This window comes from Protopterus annectens, chromosome 11.part0, assembly GCF_019279795.1.
Source record: "Protopterus annectens isolate FY-2018-M chromosome 11.part0, PAN1.0, whole genome shotgun sequence".
Taxonomy (NCBI): domain Eukaryota; kingdom Metazoa; phylum Chordata; order Ceratodontiformes; family Protopteridae; genus Protopterus; species Protopterus annectens.
Genome location: NC_056745.1, coordinates 1,427,227,966 through 1,427,247,645, shown reverse-complemented (window position 1 = coordinate 1,427,247,645; position 19,680 = coordinate 1,427,227,966). Strand labels below are relative to the sequence as shown.

At 39.0% G+C, this 19,680-nt stretch overlaps 1 protein-coding gene across 2 annotated transcripts in view; it reads right to left on the bottom strand.

The window, feature by feature from the left end:
* The window catches only part of CFTR (CF transmembrane conductance regulator), a 1,712,697-nt gene that overhangs the window by 267,189 nt on the left and 1,425,828 nt on the right, over positions 1-19,680 (bottom strand). For both annotated transcript variants that reach the window (XM_044088720.1, XM_044088721.1), the window contains one exon: positions 10,157-10,404. In XM_044088720.1, coding sequence (XP_043944655.1) covers positions 10,157-10,404 — 248 coding nt within the window. The remainder of the gene's footprint in view (positions 1-10,156; positions 10,405-19,680) is intronic.

Genomic DNA, 19,680 nt, shown 5'->3' with positions numbered 1-19,680 from the left:
TGTTTTTGATTTTAGGAACTGCCTGGTATAACATCCTGAATGAACTATCAAGGGTGCATATTAAGTGGTTCAGGTCATGTGCCCACATTAAGTGAGTGTGTGACCATGATATATCCATCCCTCCATCTATCTGTCTACAACTCCTTTTTTCCCATTTTTGCACATGGTGTTGAGGTGTCACTTCAACAGTGATAATCATTTAGAGCCAGTGTTCACACCATCAGGTGGCTAATTCACATTTCATCTGTGCATTGTTCTGAGCTTGTATCTTAATAAACTCTGGAAAGCAAACCAGGGCTCTGAATCAGCACTTCTTTGAAAATTTCAGACTCACCTACCTCTACTGACATCCAAAGGCAAGTAGAAGACTGAAGCTAAAAACTACCATTATTAATTTGACAACTTGCAGCAAAGTTGTTTGGTGGTGTCATGCAACTTGCTGAAACACTAGTGCTGTGATCACTGCTATGTGAGCAGAATGTCTGTTGATTTTGTGTTCCAAAGTAACCAGACAGGAGAGAAAGGAAAACACTGAATTTTGTGAAAAAAAAAATAAGTCTTTGTCTGTGAGTAACGGCAACCTTGAATATGAAGTGTGGGGATTCAATTCCCCAACTACTGTGCTATACCATATTACCAACTCCTTTAAGAAGATAATGCTGTGTTCTTCACTTTATTTATTTATTTATTTATTGACTAATTAATTGACATTTTATTACCAGGAAAGTCTTTTCAAGATGATCACCATTGTGATGCAAGCTGCTGGCAAGATGTTCACAGTACTTTCTGATATCCACTGTTTGGCTTCAGAGGTGTGACTTATCTATTTTGTTTCCCTTTACCCCCCACCTTTCTCCAACTCTGTAAGGAAAAAAATATAAATCGATCAAGACACTGCAGCTGTCTTAATTCTCTATTCTCAAATCCAGCACATCAGAAAATTGTTGCCTGCATTACTTACCAGTACCTGCTACTTACAGTGACTAGAAGCTTCCTTGTCGGGGGGGGGGGGGGGGGGTTGTCATCTTCTTGAAATGGAGGAACTACTCTATCAACGTATTTCTTCCCTGCCGATAGGTACTCCCACTACAGTCTCATACTCCTCTCCAGTTTGTTATGTGACCTGTACAGCCATCTTCTTCCTCAAACTGTTCCAATAGTAGTAGGAGCAACAGGCCTTATAAAAAAGAATTTACAATCGTATTTGGATATGTTACCAATACATGTAACTCCATACGAACTGCAGAAAGAGTCATTACTGGGCACATTGTGGGTGCTGCGAACAGCACTACTGGCTGACATCAAAGATTGAAACAATACTAATTTCATGAACTTTAATCATACTTTGACTTATAAATGGGGTCCATTCCCATCATGGTATTAAAAATAGAGATATCTTTACTTGAAATGAAATTCATTTTGACTTTTATATTTAGATGTGTTTCTGTGAACTTATGGTACTTTATGCAAGAAGTATGAAAAGTTACTTTCCAGAGATCACGTCAGTCTGCATTAAGTTTGATGAAAGCAGTACTGGAGCATTTTCACTTTTCAGTATTTTGATCCAAAATTTTCAGTACAGTCATTTTATAGTATTTTGTGAATGTGACAGGTAACATTATTTGGAGGGACTAAAATACAATGAAGCAACCCCAAACAACTGCCTGCAGGACTTCCCTAAGGAATCACAACATATTCTATCACCAATTCCATGACCAACTGAACATTTATTTTTCTGACTTTGCATGACTATTATGACTTTGCATGACTAGTATGATTTGAAGAATTATTTCCTTAGTTTGCATGACTAGCTCTAGGTATACATAACCTTCTATTACTACCGGACAGTATCATATCTTGGTTTTCTACACAGTACTAATGGCATTGCATTACTTTAAGTGGTTTAAGGAGCAATCTTCTGCATAGGCCAACTGGGAGGCAGCCTGGACAGCCATGCTTCTAGGGGTGCCATATATGTATTCATTTATTTTTTTACAGCATTGAAATATATTGTTTCTTTGCTCTAAGAAACTAAATAACATATCCTTGTCAAAACAAAACATGCCCAAGGTGACACGCACTGTAAGAAGGATGTGCTAAATTTGACTTAACTGTTCAAGTCAAGTTACATCATGAGCATTGCGAGGTCACGTAGGAGAGACCTCGCACAATAGTCAAATGAAGACGTGAAGCCGTGGCACTCAGTAATGGACCCAGGCAGAGGTTTTGCATTAATGTGATGCCTTTTGAAAAATAAGAAGCATCACTTTATAATGTCTGGCTCTATTCACTGTCTGTATTCTTCAGTTTAATACAACATTAAGAATGCTGTGAGGGACAGGTCCAAAAAATGAGACAAAGGTAGGGACATTCTGCACAATTCTAGATAGTTGAGGGAATTTCAGGTAAGTATTATTATTCTTTTAACGATGCTGGCAATGATCAACTATATATTTTCAGCAAAATTTCTGACTTTCTGATTTGTGTGTAGCAATTTGGAACATGTTAATGTCTGGCAACTTTTTTGTGCAGAGCAATTTAGGTGAAATATATTAGACAGACATCAGAAGTCATGGCTATAACTGCTGGGTAGTAGTTGGCTGGATGAAAAAACTGAGTCTTTTGTCATTTGCTCAGTTAAAACAGTTACTATCTGGCTTTGTACCCTTAACATGGATTTCTGAAAAGAAACATGGCCTGCTTAACTGGACATCTGATATGCACAGATTACATACAATTGCTGGGATCATCTGTGTAGCAATAGGACTACCTGCCTAATGTCGTTTGCTATTTTTCTGACTTTGCATGACTAGTATGATTTCTGTGAAGCAACTTGGAATATTTAAATGTATGGAAACTGTTTGTAACAAAGGTGAAATATACATTAGATGGCCATCCTCTTTAATCACAATCTGGCATTTGAATTGTACATAGACATGGCTATAACTGCTATGTGGGGGTTGCTTGGGTGAAAGTAAATTGCCATCTTGTTACCTACTCAGTTTAAACAGTCATCTCTCAAAATAAATAAATAAAGGATAAAAATGCATCGCAGAACATCCAAACCTTCAGAGCTTGGGAGGGGGGTTGCTGCTCCCCACACACCAAGACTATATAAGTAGATTTTGACATGGGCTTAGTACTGCTCTCTTCCCTGAACCCCTCCTTGACTAAAACTAGACTTGCTCAGAGGCATACACATTTTCACAGAAAGTCACAGTAGCTTGTGTGGGAAACCATGGATGATGTCATTATTTCTTTAACTTTCCTTCCAAACCACAAAGGTCACTCTCTTATGTTTGGGATGGTGACACTGTGGTTATTAATTAACTTTCCTCACAAACTTCAGAGGGCATTGGAAACATTACTGTATTTATTTATTTTACTTTCCTCACAAACATCACATGCATATACAGGTGCTTTCTTTTGAAGAGGGTAAAGGAGGATTTTGTTTATAAATGTCTGACAGAAAATATGTTTTATTTGCTTTTTCAGTTTTGTCTGACATCAGAGGAGTACATAGAATGCAAGTGTCTTTTGCAGGAACAGGTGAGGAGACATGCTGTATATATATACATATGACCGAAGAAACTTGAAATATGACTGTGGTCACTTGTCCCTTAATTTTCACTACAGGCGAATACATAGAAAGTGACTACCTTTATGAAGAATGGACAGGGATATAATATTTCCTGACATGATTTGCATATCGTTCCAAGATATATGGTCACCTTTGAGCATTAAGAGTTGGATACAACTCATTTCTTCTTTGAAACACATGAAAAATAAATAAAATTGAATTTCTTTCCTTATGCATGATTTTTGTTTAGGCCATTATTGGATTAAAAGGTTGGAAAAAAGTTCTAATATGCACCTTAGAGCATCTATAACCCCATTGCTTCTAGGTGTCCAGCATCCCCTAGATTAATTTAGTTACTACAACGTAGTCTTGGTCAGTTAGGGTGTCTTGAAAGGATGCAGGAAAAAACAGAGTTGAAAAGCAAGATAGAATTTCTTCCCTTAGTCATGATTTATGATCAAGATATCAGTAGCTGAAAAAGTTGTTAAAAAAAATTGTAAAATGCACCTCAGAGTGTCTAGACAATGTTGAAAAATGCAAACACTAAATTCCTTCCCTCAATTATGATTTATGTTCAGGTCATGGCTATTTAAAAACAACTGGAAAATGCACTTCAGAAGCATCTAGAACCCTGATGACCAGATCATTGGCTTAATGCAGTTGCTTCCTCCACAGTTATCAGTGTGCAATCGTGTCTACTCAAAATGTGCACAATGAATGAATAAATGCAGGAAAAAATGAAGAATAAGACAAACTGTGAGAAAAAGAAAGAAAAGGGAAGGATAACAGTAATTTGTATGGTGTGGCTAAGCTGGGGGCACCAGGTGATGTAGGAGGATGAGCAGTGGGCAGTGTGGGGGGGGGGCATTGAGCCCCTTCACCTAAGGCACTAGTTCACCTAAGGCCATCCCTGAGTAGTTACAGTTATTTTAAAATGCAGTTTGCTCCTAAATGAACCACAACTGGCTGTATACTGATGTGATTTTAATTCTCCCAGGTAGGGATTCTTCTTCTTATAATGTACTCTCTGTTATTTTAGTATGACATTTCACTATCATTTTGTTGCCTTCAGGTTGTTCTCTCTGTTCACTCAGAATAGAAATATTCAGATTACTGCTTTCTGAATCACTGAGGACAGTGGCAGTCCATTTTAAATTACCTCTTTGGTACAGGTTGCTTACATCTCATAAACAAAAGTCGGTGTGCTTTCTTGTTCAATCTACTAACAGTATGTAAACTGCTTGCATTTGTAATGAGTAAGAGCTTCTTACCTGCAGGGACTCATCCTCTCTCGCTCATGTTTCTTATCCTACGTGCATCGTCACATTAACATAGCTGGCCTAATAGTGATCTTAGAATGTGCTTCCTCTAAACGTTACCAAGTCCTACACTGATACAGCAACAACGCATTCCCAGACATTCACAGTATGTCTTACTTACGCTATAAGACCGTACTGTACATTTGCTAAATTCTGATATATAATCAACAGTATGATTTAGAAATCTTTCTACAGGGAAGAAAAAGCAGGCAAAGAAAAACTCTGCTTGGTATGCAGTCCTTTAATTTAGCAAATATTCTGCTGAACAGGTATGTACAATGACATTTAATAACATCAAGTTATCATGTAGCTGTGTATCATTAAATAGGTAACTCGAGATGTCAGCATGTCTACACATATAAAACGCATTTTAAATTTGCCACTAGCATAACTCAATGACCAATGCAAATATGGGAGCAAAAGCAGCATCAACATGTTTGCCATTAAATATCGTATCATTTTAACTAATATAAAATACACACACAAAAAACAATTCTTATCATTGTGTTGATGAAAAAAGGATCGACCCATAAACGATCGACCCTAAAAATTAGAAACACACAAAAAAAACTTTAAACAATGTTTATGTATGGGAGCAAGGCCTCTGCATGCCCCACACCCTCTGATAACTATATATGCCAACTTCAAGATCACACTTCAGTGGGGAAAGGGCTAAAACTCACTCCCCACTGTACTGCAATTTTGGACAATAAGCTACAAGTGTTTCTCAAAATTCTGAGATGTCTGCTATGTGTTTGACATTCTGAGCAGTCAAATCAATAAACGGCAACTCAAAAAACAGCAACTACAAAGGCAAGTTATGTTTAAGAAATGCAGACTCTAGAGTTTAAGATGTAGTTACTCATTAATGAATTAGGAAATAAGATACATAAGCTACCTACACATGCATATTCTGATATGATGAACTAGGATAACATTATAAATATGTAAAACAAAAGTACAAAGATTCTTATTACAGATCATCTGAATAAAAAATACAGTGAAATGGATTGCTGAACTATTTTATGAATGCACGCTGAAATAAGCAGTGCAATCTATCAGAGCATCTTTCACTGTTCAGCATTTCCAGCCTCAATATTCACTGCATTTCCCACTGTTGCTATTTTACCTAAATAATAACTTCCATTATAGACATGCATTATAGACATATTCAGGATTTGAGAAGGTCCATGTTTTGCTTATAAATATCAATGTCAACCTAAGAGGTGACAATGACAAATACTTGGTCTCAAGGCCTTAGCAGTGTTTTTCTTCCTATGGCATGTTTTATGTCTAATTCCAGTAGAAAATGATATCTGCAGAGAAGGATACCGTACTTCCATGATTCATAGGTTCATAGGTAGGTACTAGGCTATCGGCACTAGCACGTATACAAGCCTAGGCATAATGATTCCCTAGCTATTGCTTCCCACAAATATTTACTTTCCTGGACTCCTGTCTAGCAGGGGTAGTGATGTGATCCCTGGGGTGAATTTCCTATCTCCCATCCAATTGTCAAGGTTCCTCTTGAAGAGGGCCATTGAGGCGCTCTTCCTGACATGAATGGACAGCCTATTCCAGAGTATGGGGAGTCTCTGGGTCAGGAACCTATCCCTCTAGCATGTTCTATTCATCGTGATGACAAGGTTAAGATCCCTGGAGAGTGTGGCTCAGAGGGATTGGGATTTCTTTAAGTGTAGCATGTCCAACAACTCTGGGTTTGACATGGCCTTGCATGTTAGGCACAGATTGCCTCTGAGTAGGCAATATGCGAAAGAGTATAGCTGGAGTTTCTTTAGACAGTCAGCATAAGGCATCTGCTTTAGGCCTGTGATTCTTTTTCTGTGGCCTTTCTAGTTGTTGCAGATGTCTTGTGAGGTACATACCAAATGGGGCATTGTATTCTATAATGGGTCTAATGAGGGATGAGTACTGAGGGACAATGACTTCCTTTTTTCTGGATGAAAAGTCCTTAGTGATGAGGTGTGCCACGTAGAAGGATTTTCTAACTGTTGTGGCGATGTGGTTATCAAAGGTGAGACCACTGTCCACTTGTGTCCCTAGGTCTCTTATCACACTTTCGGTGTTAAGCGTACTGCCACCGATGTGGTAGTTCACAGGTATATGGTTTTTCCCATAGGGGACAACTATACATTTTTTGGCATTTAGCTTGAGCCCATGGCTCTGGCACTAGGCATCTGTTTCGGTAAGGCCCTTTTGTAGAGTATCCACATCATTTGGGGATTCAATAATGGCTCCCAGCTTGCAGTCATCTGTGAACTTTGTAAGTCAGAGTCCCTTAGTGTTGACCTGTACTTCAGAGAAGTAGATGCCAAACAAGAGTGGCCCCAGGACGGAACCCTGCGGTACACCACTTGTCACTTGTCTGGAGTTGGATTTGGAGTCAGCTACTTTTACAGTGCATGTTCTGTCATTAAGCCAGTTTGCAACCCATCGAGTGATGTAGGGATTAATGCCCAGCTTAGTAAGTTTATCTATAATTCCAGAGTGGAGGACAGTGTTGAAAGCCTTGGTGAGGTCCAAGTAGGCTGTGTGAACCACCTTACCCTCGTAGACAGCTCTGGAGACTGACATGAAGTAGTTGACCAGGTTCAGGAGGCATGATCGGCCCTTCACGAACCCAAATTGGGCGAGGTCCAGTGTTTGAAGGTTGCCAATGCCTTTGTTTGTAAGTTCCATGATGTTCCATGGCCTTGCAGATCAGGCTAGTCAGACTGATGGGACGGTAGTTCCCGGGGTCTAAACTAGATCCCCCCCCTTGTGGAGTGGGATGACTGTAGCTGTGCACCACTCTGCGGGCACGAAGTCTGAGGTGAGGCTATGACTGCACATGACACATAAGTGAGGTGCCAGTTCATTTTGTAGTTCATGCAGTACACAGCCCAGGATGTCGTCTAGTCCCATGGATGCTGTATTCTTGGCTTTGGAGAGTGCGTTTTTTACCTGAGTGGCCGTGATTACCAGAACATTGCATTCTTTCGGTACTGAGATGGGCCCTTTAGGGGGTGAAAGGGGGTAAAGTTGGCACTGACTCTATCTGCCAGGATATTGGCAATATCCTTGGGATCAGTATATTTAGTGCCATTCTGCTGTAGCTCAGAGCAGATCTGAGTATTGCCATTTAGATTATTGACATAGCTATAGAATGCCTTGTGGTTGTCTTTGGAATCATTGGCAATTTTGTTTTCGTAACTAGCTTTGATGTTATTTTCCCTGCATTATTCCATGACCGAAACAGTGCGTGTCCCTAATAACAGAAAGTTTCTACTGCAGTGAGTCTACGAAGATCTGCAGCCACATATGGAAAATCAACGGGCATCTTAACCTTTCAAACCTATATGCTTGCGGGGTTCTCAAATCTAGTGCTATCTGTTAAAAAAAAACACAATCTACTTGTAATAACTGCTGACACTGGCTTTATGTTCATTTTTAACTCATCCATTTTATTGGCAAATTTAGCAAAGTATCAATTCCTGCCTTGTGTCTGACAAAATTTGCTTTGAAAAGTATACTCACTGGTGGGTCTGATAATTTGTAACGTAGTCTTGTTTTTTCTTTCTCTTTGTTTTGTCACACTCGAGGTATGTTAGTAAACTACTGCCTACGGATTGTAGCTTGAAGTCGTCAATCACTATATCATTTTAGCCTTAAAATCTACTTCAGTTAAGCAGTTTCTTCAAAGAACATGGCTAGCATATAATAGTCTAGGTGTGCTAAAGAGAAGATGGTGCGCACAACACACAAACTTTGGTTTACTTTTTAGTTGCTTACTTACTTAATGAGTATAAGCCACTGCAAATGTAAAATACTGTATATTTGCTAATTAATGCAGAGGTATGAAATGAATACATATATATGAAAATTATATTTGATGACTACATTCAAGCCTGGGTATATTTGCCCTGCTAAATGTATTTTTGCTGGTATAAACTGTAGGCAGTTTTGTAGTTTAGTGGAATATGAAAATGTACTTATTTCAACCATACCACTCAGGTGTACAGATTTTCTTGGAATGTCCAGATTTTTGCCTCATATTTTTGGTCTGTTTCTCATAAAATTGTGATTTTCTGGAAAATCATTGGCAAGTCATTCAGGGTTGAAGTCAGAAAATAATGGAAGACATTTGAGTTTCGGATTTTATACCCTTCAGAAAATTCATGCCAATTCCAAATGTGTTATTCTATCAACTTAGTAAGTTTTTAAGAGGAATATTTAAAAAGTTTCCTTATTTTTGGGCCTTTGTCCCCCCCCCCTCCATTATTTACAGCTTTGTCCAGATTTCTTGCTCTAAGAGGTTGAGAAGTACGATTTCAACAGGTATCACTACAGGCAAATTCTCCCAGTCTTTAAAGTGCAGTACCCTGATGGATGTTAGCACAAGTCTTAGCTGTTGACAGAAAGACATATTTTGGATTTTGTTGCACCCCTCTGCTGCTCCAATACAGAATTTGAAAAACTGTCTGTCATTAACGTGATAGGGAACATGCACATTGTATCTATTAGGGTTTCATTGTTATAGCAAACTACCTTTCAATGTATTAATTCTCTTTTAGTGTTTGTTCCGGAATGCCAGTATGACCTCGATAAATGCATCATCAAATTACCAAATAACTCATCTCAGCTTCCTTTTATTTTCAATGACGTATCTTGGACAGGCTTAATAAGAAAAGTTTTACTCTACAAAGATGTGGCCATTTTATGAAGTGATGATCACTCACTGATATGGAACAGATGAGAGGTCATTCCTTTTCTTTATCCTAATGTCAATTTTTCTCAGCAATGGTTCTGTTTAGACTAAATCCATAGTTTATAAATAATATTTGAACATCCTAGAACTGGTATACCCTCCTAAAACTGTCTCAGTGCACATTATATGGACAGACTGTGGCATGGCCATAATGAAGCAGGACAGGGATGCTCATTGGCTACACATCCTTGGGAATGTATCCCTCTCTGGAGGGTGACAGCATTTGCCTGTGAAGTTTGGTACTGTGATACACCCACTCTGCTGTTCTGGTGTCCTTTATCAGCCTAGATCCCAGATGACACCTACAGAATTTACTATATGGGAATATCACTCCACAATGGGTCAGCAATCATGCCCTTTACTTATTAATAACATAACACAATATTTTGGAATGCAACCAGACTAGAGATCACTGACATGAGAAAGACAATGCACCAAAAATGTAAATTTTGCCATAAAAGAGTAGAGGATTAGCATTTCACATTTTACCTGTTTTCATTGTGTTCAGAGTAGCCATTGGTGCATGTAAAACTGCATACAGCATCTTTTTATGCAACATCTTGGAGATAGTTACAAGTGTATGAACCAGGGGAATTCCTCGGATTACTCCCATTGCAAGAAAACTGTCTGAAAGTGCAGCATAGATGTAAAATATGTAGTAAGTACTGGTCTCAGTGACTATTATCGGTTTGGTTGCATTTGGGTTAGATACACTGTCATCAGTGGTGTTCACATGTCTGAATGGGAGAAAACAAAACAAACAAGAGATGAGGATCTGTCTTCATATTATAATGCTTTCATTAATTGTTCAGCTCAGTGAACTTCAGTTACTTCCAATCTTTCCCATTTCCTGAATCAATAATTACTGAACAAAAACATTTTTTTTAATTTAAGAAAATGCTCTTTCAATGAATTAAGATTACAGTCACTAATATCGTATTACAAATCATTTGAAAGTGCTTTCAAAATACTGAATGTCTTGCATATTCATATATTCTTAACAGAAACAGGACAATCTACAACCAAACTAGGTACAGGGGGACTACACCCATCATACCCCGTAATGTGGGGGGCTGTGCCCCCAATTATATATACTAACTCCAGGATTGCACTACAGTAGGGAAAAGGGTATATACCTTTAACTTGCCTTACAGTAGTCTACACGCTGCCACTACTGCTGGGAATGCAGAAAACATTCGCCAAATTACTTCAGATACTTCCCATAAAAATGTAAATAAAAAAACTCACGTTTAGAAACACTACAACACTACTTTCTACATGACTATCCGAATTCTAACAGTCAGCACTATACGTTACAGTAATTCTTTTTATCACAAAACAAGTCACAGGCAAAGGACGACCCACAACAAGTCTATGTCTTATATGTCGGTGAAATGGGAGTCTGTCGAATGAGTTTTGTTTCTGTTAAGAGGGTTAGTAAGTAGTTTTTAAGTTCTGGAAAGCGTTAGTTACTGGTGTTCTAAGTGTGCTTGTCTATGGTATAAGATTTAGTATGTTGTAAGCTGTCGGTGAAATGGAAGTCAGTCAAATGAGTTGTCAGTCAAATGAAATTTGTTCAACAATTATGGATTCAGGAAATGGGAGAGATTGGAAATAAATGAAGTTCACTGAACTGAATAATTAATGAAAGCATTATAATATGAAGACAGCTCCTCATCTCTTCTTTGTGAAATGGGAGTCTGTCAAATGAGTTTCAGGTCAAATGAAATTTAGATCAATTGGGTGTCGGTCAAATGGTGTCAGTCAAATGAGTTTTAGGTCAAGTGAAGCAGACCCATATATAGATATATAGATATATATATATATATATATATATATATGGGTCTAGGACACATGCTCGACTAGCATATGTTCGAATCACAAAACATCGAACACATATACACGAAAGCGCTTAACATCAAAAAGCACTTCCATGTATGTGCAGTTCAAAAAAAAAAAAATCTACGTTTCTGCAGGGGGGCTTCGCCCCCTGCACCCCCCACACACCCCCTACTTTATTATTCTCACTCCAAGATCGCACTACAGTGGGGAAAAGGGAATTTTCCCTTACCCGCACTGTAGTCCGATCTACGAAACAGGCACACATACACGGAAGCGCTTGTCGATGTTAAGCGCTTTCGTGTATGTGTGTTCGATGTTTTGTGATTCAGACACATGCTAGTCGAGCATGTGTCCGGATCCCATATATATATATATATATATATATATATATATATATATATATATATATATATATATATACACACACACATAGATAGATAGATATATTTAGATATAGATATATAGATATATATTTATTTTAGAGTATTGAATTATGGTGATTGGACAAACCCCTAGACTGTAGAACTGTTGCCCCTTGCACTCGGATGGATGTGAGAGGCACTGTCCTGATGTAAGGACATTTTTGTCAGCTTTGAGTTGCTGGATTTGGTTTGTGACACTAGCTTCACTGAAAAATGAATTGACCATGTGAATTACATTCCTGAATCATACCTCACAATATAGCAAGGGAGGAGTGCACACACACACACACACACACACACACACACACACACACACACACACACACACACACACATAAACACATAAACACGCGCACACACACACAAACATAAAAAAGTGTCTGGTTAGGTATACAAACAGGCATGCTTATGTAATGGGCAGCCTTATGACACTAAAATATATTTAGATTTCATATGAAGCATCTCTTTTAAGAACACCTTCATTGACCTAAATGCACTATATGTCTGAACATCCGATTACAGCACTGCACCTATTCATGAAGCAACTCACCTGTAACCTTTACTCTTCCACATGCATAACTTTAACTAGTTATTTCTCTCCTATTCTCTTCTCTTGGAAATCTTCATCGTTTTTATATCTAGGAGTATGAATACTGTACTCTGTGTTACACTTTGCAGTACAGCATAACTGCTAACTACAAATAACAGCACTCACCACCCTAAACCGCAGCCTCGCTTAAAGTACATAATACAGTTTTAAATCATCCTCTTTCACAATACACTTCAGTCACGAATGACCCCCCCCCCCCCCAGAGTAATAATTTTAGCTATATGCAATACTTACTGTTCTTTCTTCCATACTTAGGATACTGTCTTAGGAGGAACTCAGTACTGCTCTTTACTTCAGCATATCCTCCTTTCCCTGCTCTGCATCATGGTAGCAGTAATAAACAATAAAAAGAAGTAACTCCAAACCGAAAAAGAATTTTCACATAATCGCTAGTTAGAAAGCAGCTTTTTGTTTTCAGTTTATATTAGGAAATCTCAAACTGCTTACAGTGGGACACACTGGATTTGACTGACTAACATGTAGCAATGGCTTCTTATTATTTTTCAGACGATCCCTAAAATCCTATCCATAAAATGTATGATGTAAGAAATATGAATAGCAATATTTATTGCTTTCTTTTTATATGGAAAATATATTTATGTGAGGACGTTGAACAAAAAAGACGGTATAGTTGTGTAACTTGAACCTACCATAACAGTAGATGTTCAACTGATCACAGCTGCAGTAGCCTTAGCAACATGAATTATATCCTGCAAAGGATATAGCAGCTGGCAGCTTCCAAAGATTCAGGGCACCATCCACACTCCCAAACTGTCAAGCAGCTCGAACTGAGCTGACTAAAAGACAAGTATGGGTGCGAAGCCCTTCAGAGCTTTACTAACGGCAGGGATAGAGAAGTTGAGCCCTGAAAGGGCAACATTAGGAATAATGAAAAATAAATATCCACACCCTGACATAAACAATATACTAAAAACAAGGGGTACAGTGTGAGGGAGCAGATACCGCAGAAGTGATCATTCCAACTTCTACTGTTACAGTAAGTTCAACTTACACATCTCTACTGTGTTCATCATATTGACTATTGTTGTGGTAGCCTTAGCTATATGGCTAGATTACCTTAACTAACTACATTTGGGTGGTGGAAGGAGAAGAGTCCAAGAGCACCTGGAGAATGGTCCTAGCAAAGCTTGATCTGGACCTAGAGAAGGAATCAAGCTTATAGTGGTTTGTAAAAATATGCAGAAAGGACCAAGTGGTAGCTACTAGAATACTTCTAGAATGCAATCTTTTTGAAAAAGCCATAGCAGAAGCCATGGTCCTTGTAAACTGGGCCTTGACCCTACCTGAAATAGATGTGTCATGTAAGTATAACAAAAGGTAATAGTCTTAGACAAACATTTAGAAATAGTCTGTTTTGATACAGGGCTGTTCCTTCTTCTTACGCTTACAAGAAATGAACAACTGATCCAATTATCTGAAAGACTGAGTTCTATCAAGATAGTACTTGAGTCATCTGTGGACATCCAAAGTATGGAGTATCCTTTCCCCCTCATTTTTAGGTTCAAGAAAGAAAATGAATAGATGGACAGTTTGGCTTAAAGTAAACTCAGATACCACTTTAGGTAAAAGAAGGCTTAATTTTCAAAGAAACCGTGTCCTTGCAGAAAATGAGGTAGGGTTGACTCACCATAAGAGCTGGCAACTCAGATACCCTTCTTGCAGACTTCAAAGCAATCAGTAAAACTGTTTTCTATGTTAGGAACCTCAAGTCAGCCAGATTAGATGCAGTAAGTTTTGGTTTCTCTAACACAAAATTAAGATCCCAAGAAGGGGCCACTGGTTTACTTGGAGGCCTTTTAGTCAAAATCCCTTTCAAGAACATTTTGACATGTGACTGCTTTGAAACAGGAGGCTCCATGGGCAGACATGCTGAAGTGGACAATAAACTAACCTTGACAGATGAGTAAGAAAGGCCATAGGATAGTAACTCACGCAAATATTGTAATTCCAGAGAACAACTATCCCTGAATGGGTGCTGATTATGTTGTTGATATCAACTAGAAACCCTTTTCATTTGCGAATATATAACTTTCTAGTAGCAGGATTTCTTGCCTCCATTAGTACCTGCTGCACATCCTCAGAAAACAGGTGCCTAAAAGGAATTAAAACCCCATCGTACAAGCAGTCAATTAAAGACGAATGATGTTGGGGTGTGTCAAATTCCTGTGAATAGGTGTGTGTACTAGGCTAATGGCCCTGGAGCCTAGCCCATAGGATTACCCTAGCATCGTGCCACCTGACCTTAGTTCCCAGTGCCTCTGTTGAGTAGAGCCACTGGAGTGATCCCCGGGGTGAATTTTCTATTTTAGATCTGATCCTTTCTGTAAAGGAGCTTGTGGTAATTGCCCCTGACAATTTCCAAAAGAAGGGAAGAACCATGGCTGCCTGAGCCAGATCAATGATCTTGGGGGAGTCCTTCTGAATCTTTAGAAGTACCCCAGATATTAGTGGAAAGGGTGGAAAGGCATACAGAAACATTTTTGTCCAAAGAAAAGAAAAGGTATCTGTCTTCTAGGCCCTCTTGCATGGAGTCCTGGAACAGAATTTTGCCAGTTGATTGTTGATTGTTCAGAGATGAGGCAAACAGGTTTACTTAAGAAACCCCACACAGATGGATTAAATCTTGGAAGACCCCCGGCTCTAGTTTCCATCCATGAGGGTCTGCCCTGGCCCTGCTCAGCTTTTCTGCCACACATTTACTCTGACGAAATACAGGATTCCTGTACAGTAAGACTGTACTTTAAAGCTATATCTCAAGTTAACATGGCTAGTCTGCAAAAGGGGGGGGGGATACGACCTGGTTCCCCCTTGCTTGCTGATGTACTACATCACAGTGGTATTGTCTGTGACCACTTGAAGAGGTGCCAGGGACCAAATATGGTTCAGAGAATTGACTATCTTGATTAGGGCAAGCATCTCCTTGATATTTATGTGCTTGTGTCTGTCCATCTTTGGTGTCCCACACACTCTGCATTTTTATCTCTCCTGAAACTGCTCCTCAAGCAAAGCTCAAAGTATCTGTGGTGACTGACTGCTTTGGAGCAGAAAAGAGAAGGAGAGACCTGGATTTAAGGATATTAGTTGTCTCCACAAAGTGATTTCTCTACTAATAAACTTGGCTGCTGGGATCTGAAAAGATAAATTGTATTGATGCTGGGACCAAAGAGATTTCAGATACCACTGTACCTTTCTCATGTGGATTCTTGTCAAGGCTAACATGAGAATCATAGCTGCCATAAGAACTAATACCCTTAGGTATTCCCTCACAGTGACAGAAGTCTGAGTGGAAAACCTTAGAAACAGATCTAAATAAAGATTTTTTTCTTGTGGAAGGAAAACTCTTTGAACTGAGGTGTCTGGTTGACATTCTAGGAACACAATCCTGTGTTAGGGAGTCAAGAAAAACTTTTGAATGTTCTCTTGGAATCCCAACCTTTGCAAGATCTCTCTCTCTCTCTCTCTCTCTCTCTCTCTCTCTCTAGACAGAGAGACTCCTGACATTTTGAAAAAGACTCAGCAAAGATAAGCAGGCTGTCTAAATATGGAAAAATGTGTAATACCCTGTAGCCTGCAATTAAGCAATAACCCAGTTGGCGTGGTTTGGCCATGAGGGCAAAGCCAGAGTGACCAAACAAAGCCAACCATGGGTAAATCCAGCATTGCCCACACCCAGCTGTGGGTTATTGCTATTATACAATGACATTATTTAAGAAAAGAAATACTTATTCTTCTTAAATAATGTCATTGTATAATGCTGCCCTTCTGCAGTTTTCTGGTATCCTGGGACATTTCTGATGTACTGCGCATGCATAAGGGACTTGTGTTCCTATGCTTACACAGTACATCAGTGCTGTGCAGAGGTAGCAATGGAGAAAGGAAGATCGCCGTTGCTTTTTTTAAGATATCTCTCTATGTTATATGAGTTCTTCGACCCATATAACATAGCGAGATATCTTTAAAAAAAGCAACAGAGATCTTCCTTTATCCGTTGAAAGGAAGATCTCCGTTGCTTTTTTTAAGATGTCTCACTATGTTATATGAGTTCTTCAACTCATATCTTAAAAAAAAAAATAAAGCAATGGAGATATTCCTTTCTCCATTGCTACCTCTGCAGAGCAAAAAAAAAAGTAAAAAAAAAAATCAGGAGCTATACTAACGGAAAATGTCCGGGCGACCGGACCTTTTTCCATTAGCATATTCACAGATTTACAACAGGCACGCTGGTTGGGCTGGCCAATCAGCGTGTTCATTTTTTAATATTAATAGCCAGTCATTGTATAATAAACTATGACTGGAGCTAAACACTTTGTGAACACTCTTGATGCAGTGAGTAGTCCAAAGGATAAGGCAGAGAACTGCTAATGTGATCCAGACACATAAAATCTGGATGACTATGGATATGATGATAAGCATCTTTTAAGTCTAGTGTTACCAGGAAATGTGAAAGAGGAAGAAGGGATAACAGTTTGTGAAGTGACAGCATTTTGAACTTGGGCACTATCACAAACAGGTTTAGGAAAGAAAGATACAGAACTGGTCTCCAAGGATTTTCTTTCTTTGGGACTAGAAACATCCAAGAATGTCTGATCTGCAGGATGAGGAATGACCCCCCCTGGAAAAGACAAATTTCCTCCCACTGCTATCTGCAATCCTGATGAATGATTTTCATTTGTCTGAAACTACCTGTTGCCAAAGAAAAAATGGAGATTCAGACTTTCTGTAAGAGGTAAAGGACCATAGTGGGAGGCATTCACATTTCTTGAATAAACAAACTAAATTCACAACACGAACCAGTGAGTAAATTGGAAGTTCAATAACAATCCAACAGACCAAGCGTGTAATCCAGAAAGAAGTTTAATCCGTTGGATTGTTATTGAACTGCCAGTTTACTCACATTTCTTGAATAGTCATTCAGACTTATCAGTCTGTCCTTGGTTTTGGGAGTTTGAGACTTGTTTTAGGAACTTCCTTGACACTTCTGCTTAAACATCTGTTTACCTGAATTCTGTTGAAACTGTTTATTCTGTTTTTTGATGAAACTGGATGAAGAAGTCAAAGCTAGAATCAAGGGTCTGCAGTCAACTGAAACAGAGTGTCAGGTGTAGTATAAGACAGAAGGCTGTCAAAGCAGCTGAAAGGAGGAGAGTACAAAGCAGTGGTGCAAGCAGTACTTCTGTATTGTATGGAAACCTGGGCAGTAAAGGGAGAGCAGTTGAGGAAGCTCGAGGTAATGGAGATGGTGCCTTAGATGGGTGGTAGGATGCAGACTGTGGGACAGAGGAAGAAACAAATGAGGACATAAGAAAAGAAGCCAAAGTAGCTCCAATTGCAGAAAAGGTCAAAGAGAAAAGATTATAGTGTTCGGGCTCATTTGTAGAAAAGCAGAAGACAATCTGGTGAAGAAGATTTGTGACAGACAGGAAGAAGGTAAGAGGAAGATGTCCAGCAAAGAGGTGGATGGATTGTGTGAGAGAAGAGCTGTGACAGTCAGGCATAAGTATTGAAGAAAGTAGGAGTGTGACAATGAATAGAAAGAGATGGCAACAGTTAACGAGACATCCCAACCCCAAGTAGAAAATAAGAAAAAGGGATTTAATGATGATTATGAGGAGGGGAAGAAAGAAAGAAAGAAAGAAAGAAAGAAAGAAAGAAAGAAAGAAAAGGAGGGCTGAAAAATCTTAGAGATTCCCTGGATCACAGCTTGCCCTTTTCTTCAACTTTTTGATTACATCTGCAGCAGAGAAGTCAAACACAAAATCTTTATCTAAGGGATAATTTAAAATCTCATGTTTTACATAATCTGGGAGGTTTTGAGAGTGCAGCCAAGCAAACAACATTATAACAGTACCAGTGGCCATAGCCCTGGAAGAAGTATCAACAGAGTCATGCTCACACTGCAAACAATGAGTATTGACATGTGAAACATAAGAAACTAAGTTATTTAAAACATAATTTTCTTCACAAGAAGACACTAGATAAAACATTCCTCATATTTTCACAATATGTCAGAATAAACTTTAGCATATAAGCCTGGTAATTTAAAATTCTGAATTCCAAAGTGCTGACGTATACACATTTTTTCCTAAATGTATCAATAATTTTCCCATCCTTATTAGAAAAATTAGGATTGGAATTAACTAAGTGTTTAGCAGTAGAGACGTCACCTTAGGCTATTGCTGCTAGATCAGGTTTGGGAATGGTGTATAAAAATTTAAAAGACTTTATACGGCCTATCTGCCTTTTTAGTGACAGCTGGTTGACTATCAGGAAAATTGCAGCAGTAAAACACACATCCTGTAAAGCAGACAGGACAAGAGGAATGGGTACAGGTTCTGGAAACTCCTTCTATAACAACTCATAGCATTTTCTGAGGGATTGAGAAACCTCAGTGTTCTCCCACTGAAAACACTGGGACATTCTAGCAATAGTCTCAGAGAAATAGAAACACTCACAGGTGGACTCAGAAAGTAAGCTATCCTTTGAGTCTGAATCAGAAATCTGAGGACAAAACCCTGAATCTGTCTCTAAATCTTCCTGTTCAGTTTCAGGATCTTGAGTTGTTTCAGGAAAGGGGACATCCTTCATTCTTTTACTTGAAACTACTCTCCAAGAAGGATCAATAGCCTGATTCAAACCCTAAGTTAGTCCTAGAAACAACTCATATCCAAAGAAATTTGAGGAAAAGTAGATACATACTGGGTTTTCTGTTTCTTTTTGACAGGAAAAACGGGGCTAACCATGTTGCTAATACCAGACGGTGCTTCCCCAGGAATGGGTACCACATTCTGACACAATATCAAAACTTTCCCTGTTCCCTCTCCAAGGATTGACAAGAGTGGCTCTTCCTTGCACACCGAGGGAACCACAACAGCTGCAGAGGACATGGCTAACCCCCAGTCCACAGTGGCCTTAGGTGCCACACTAGAGGGATCTGAGGTAAAAGATGAGTGGTCCAAGGTACCAAAAAATGGCCACAGCAGTCACCCACCTGTGGCTGAGGCAAACTGCTAGCCTGCTGTGGTGGCAAAGGCTGTTTGCCTAACTTTTTATTTTCTGGCTGGAAGAAGGACTGACCATGGGACTGACAATCTGTTTCATAGTCAAGTTGAAAATTGTGC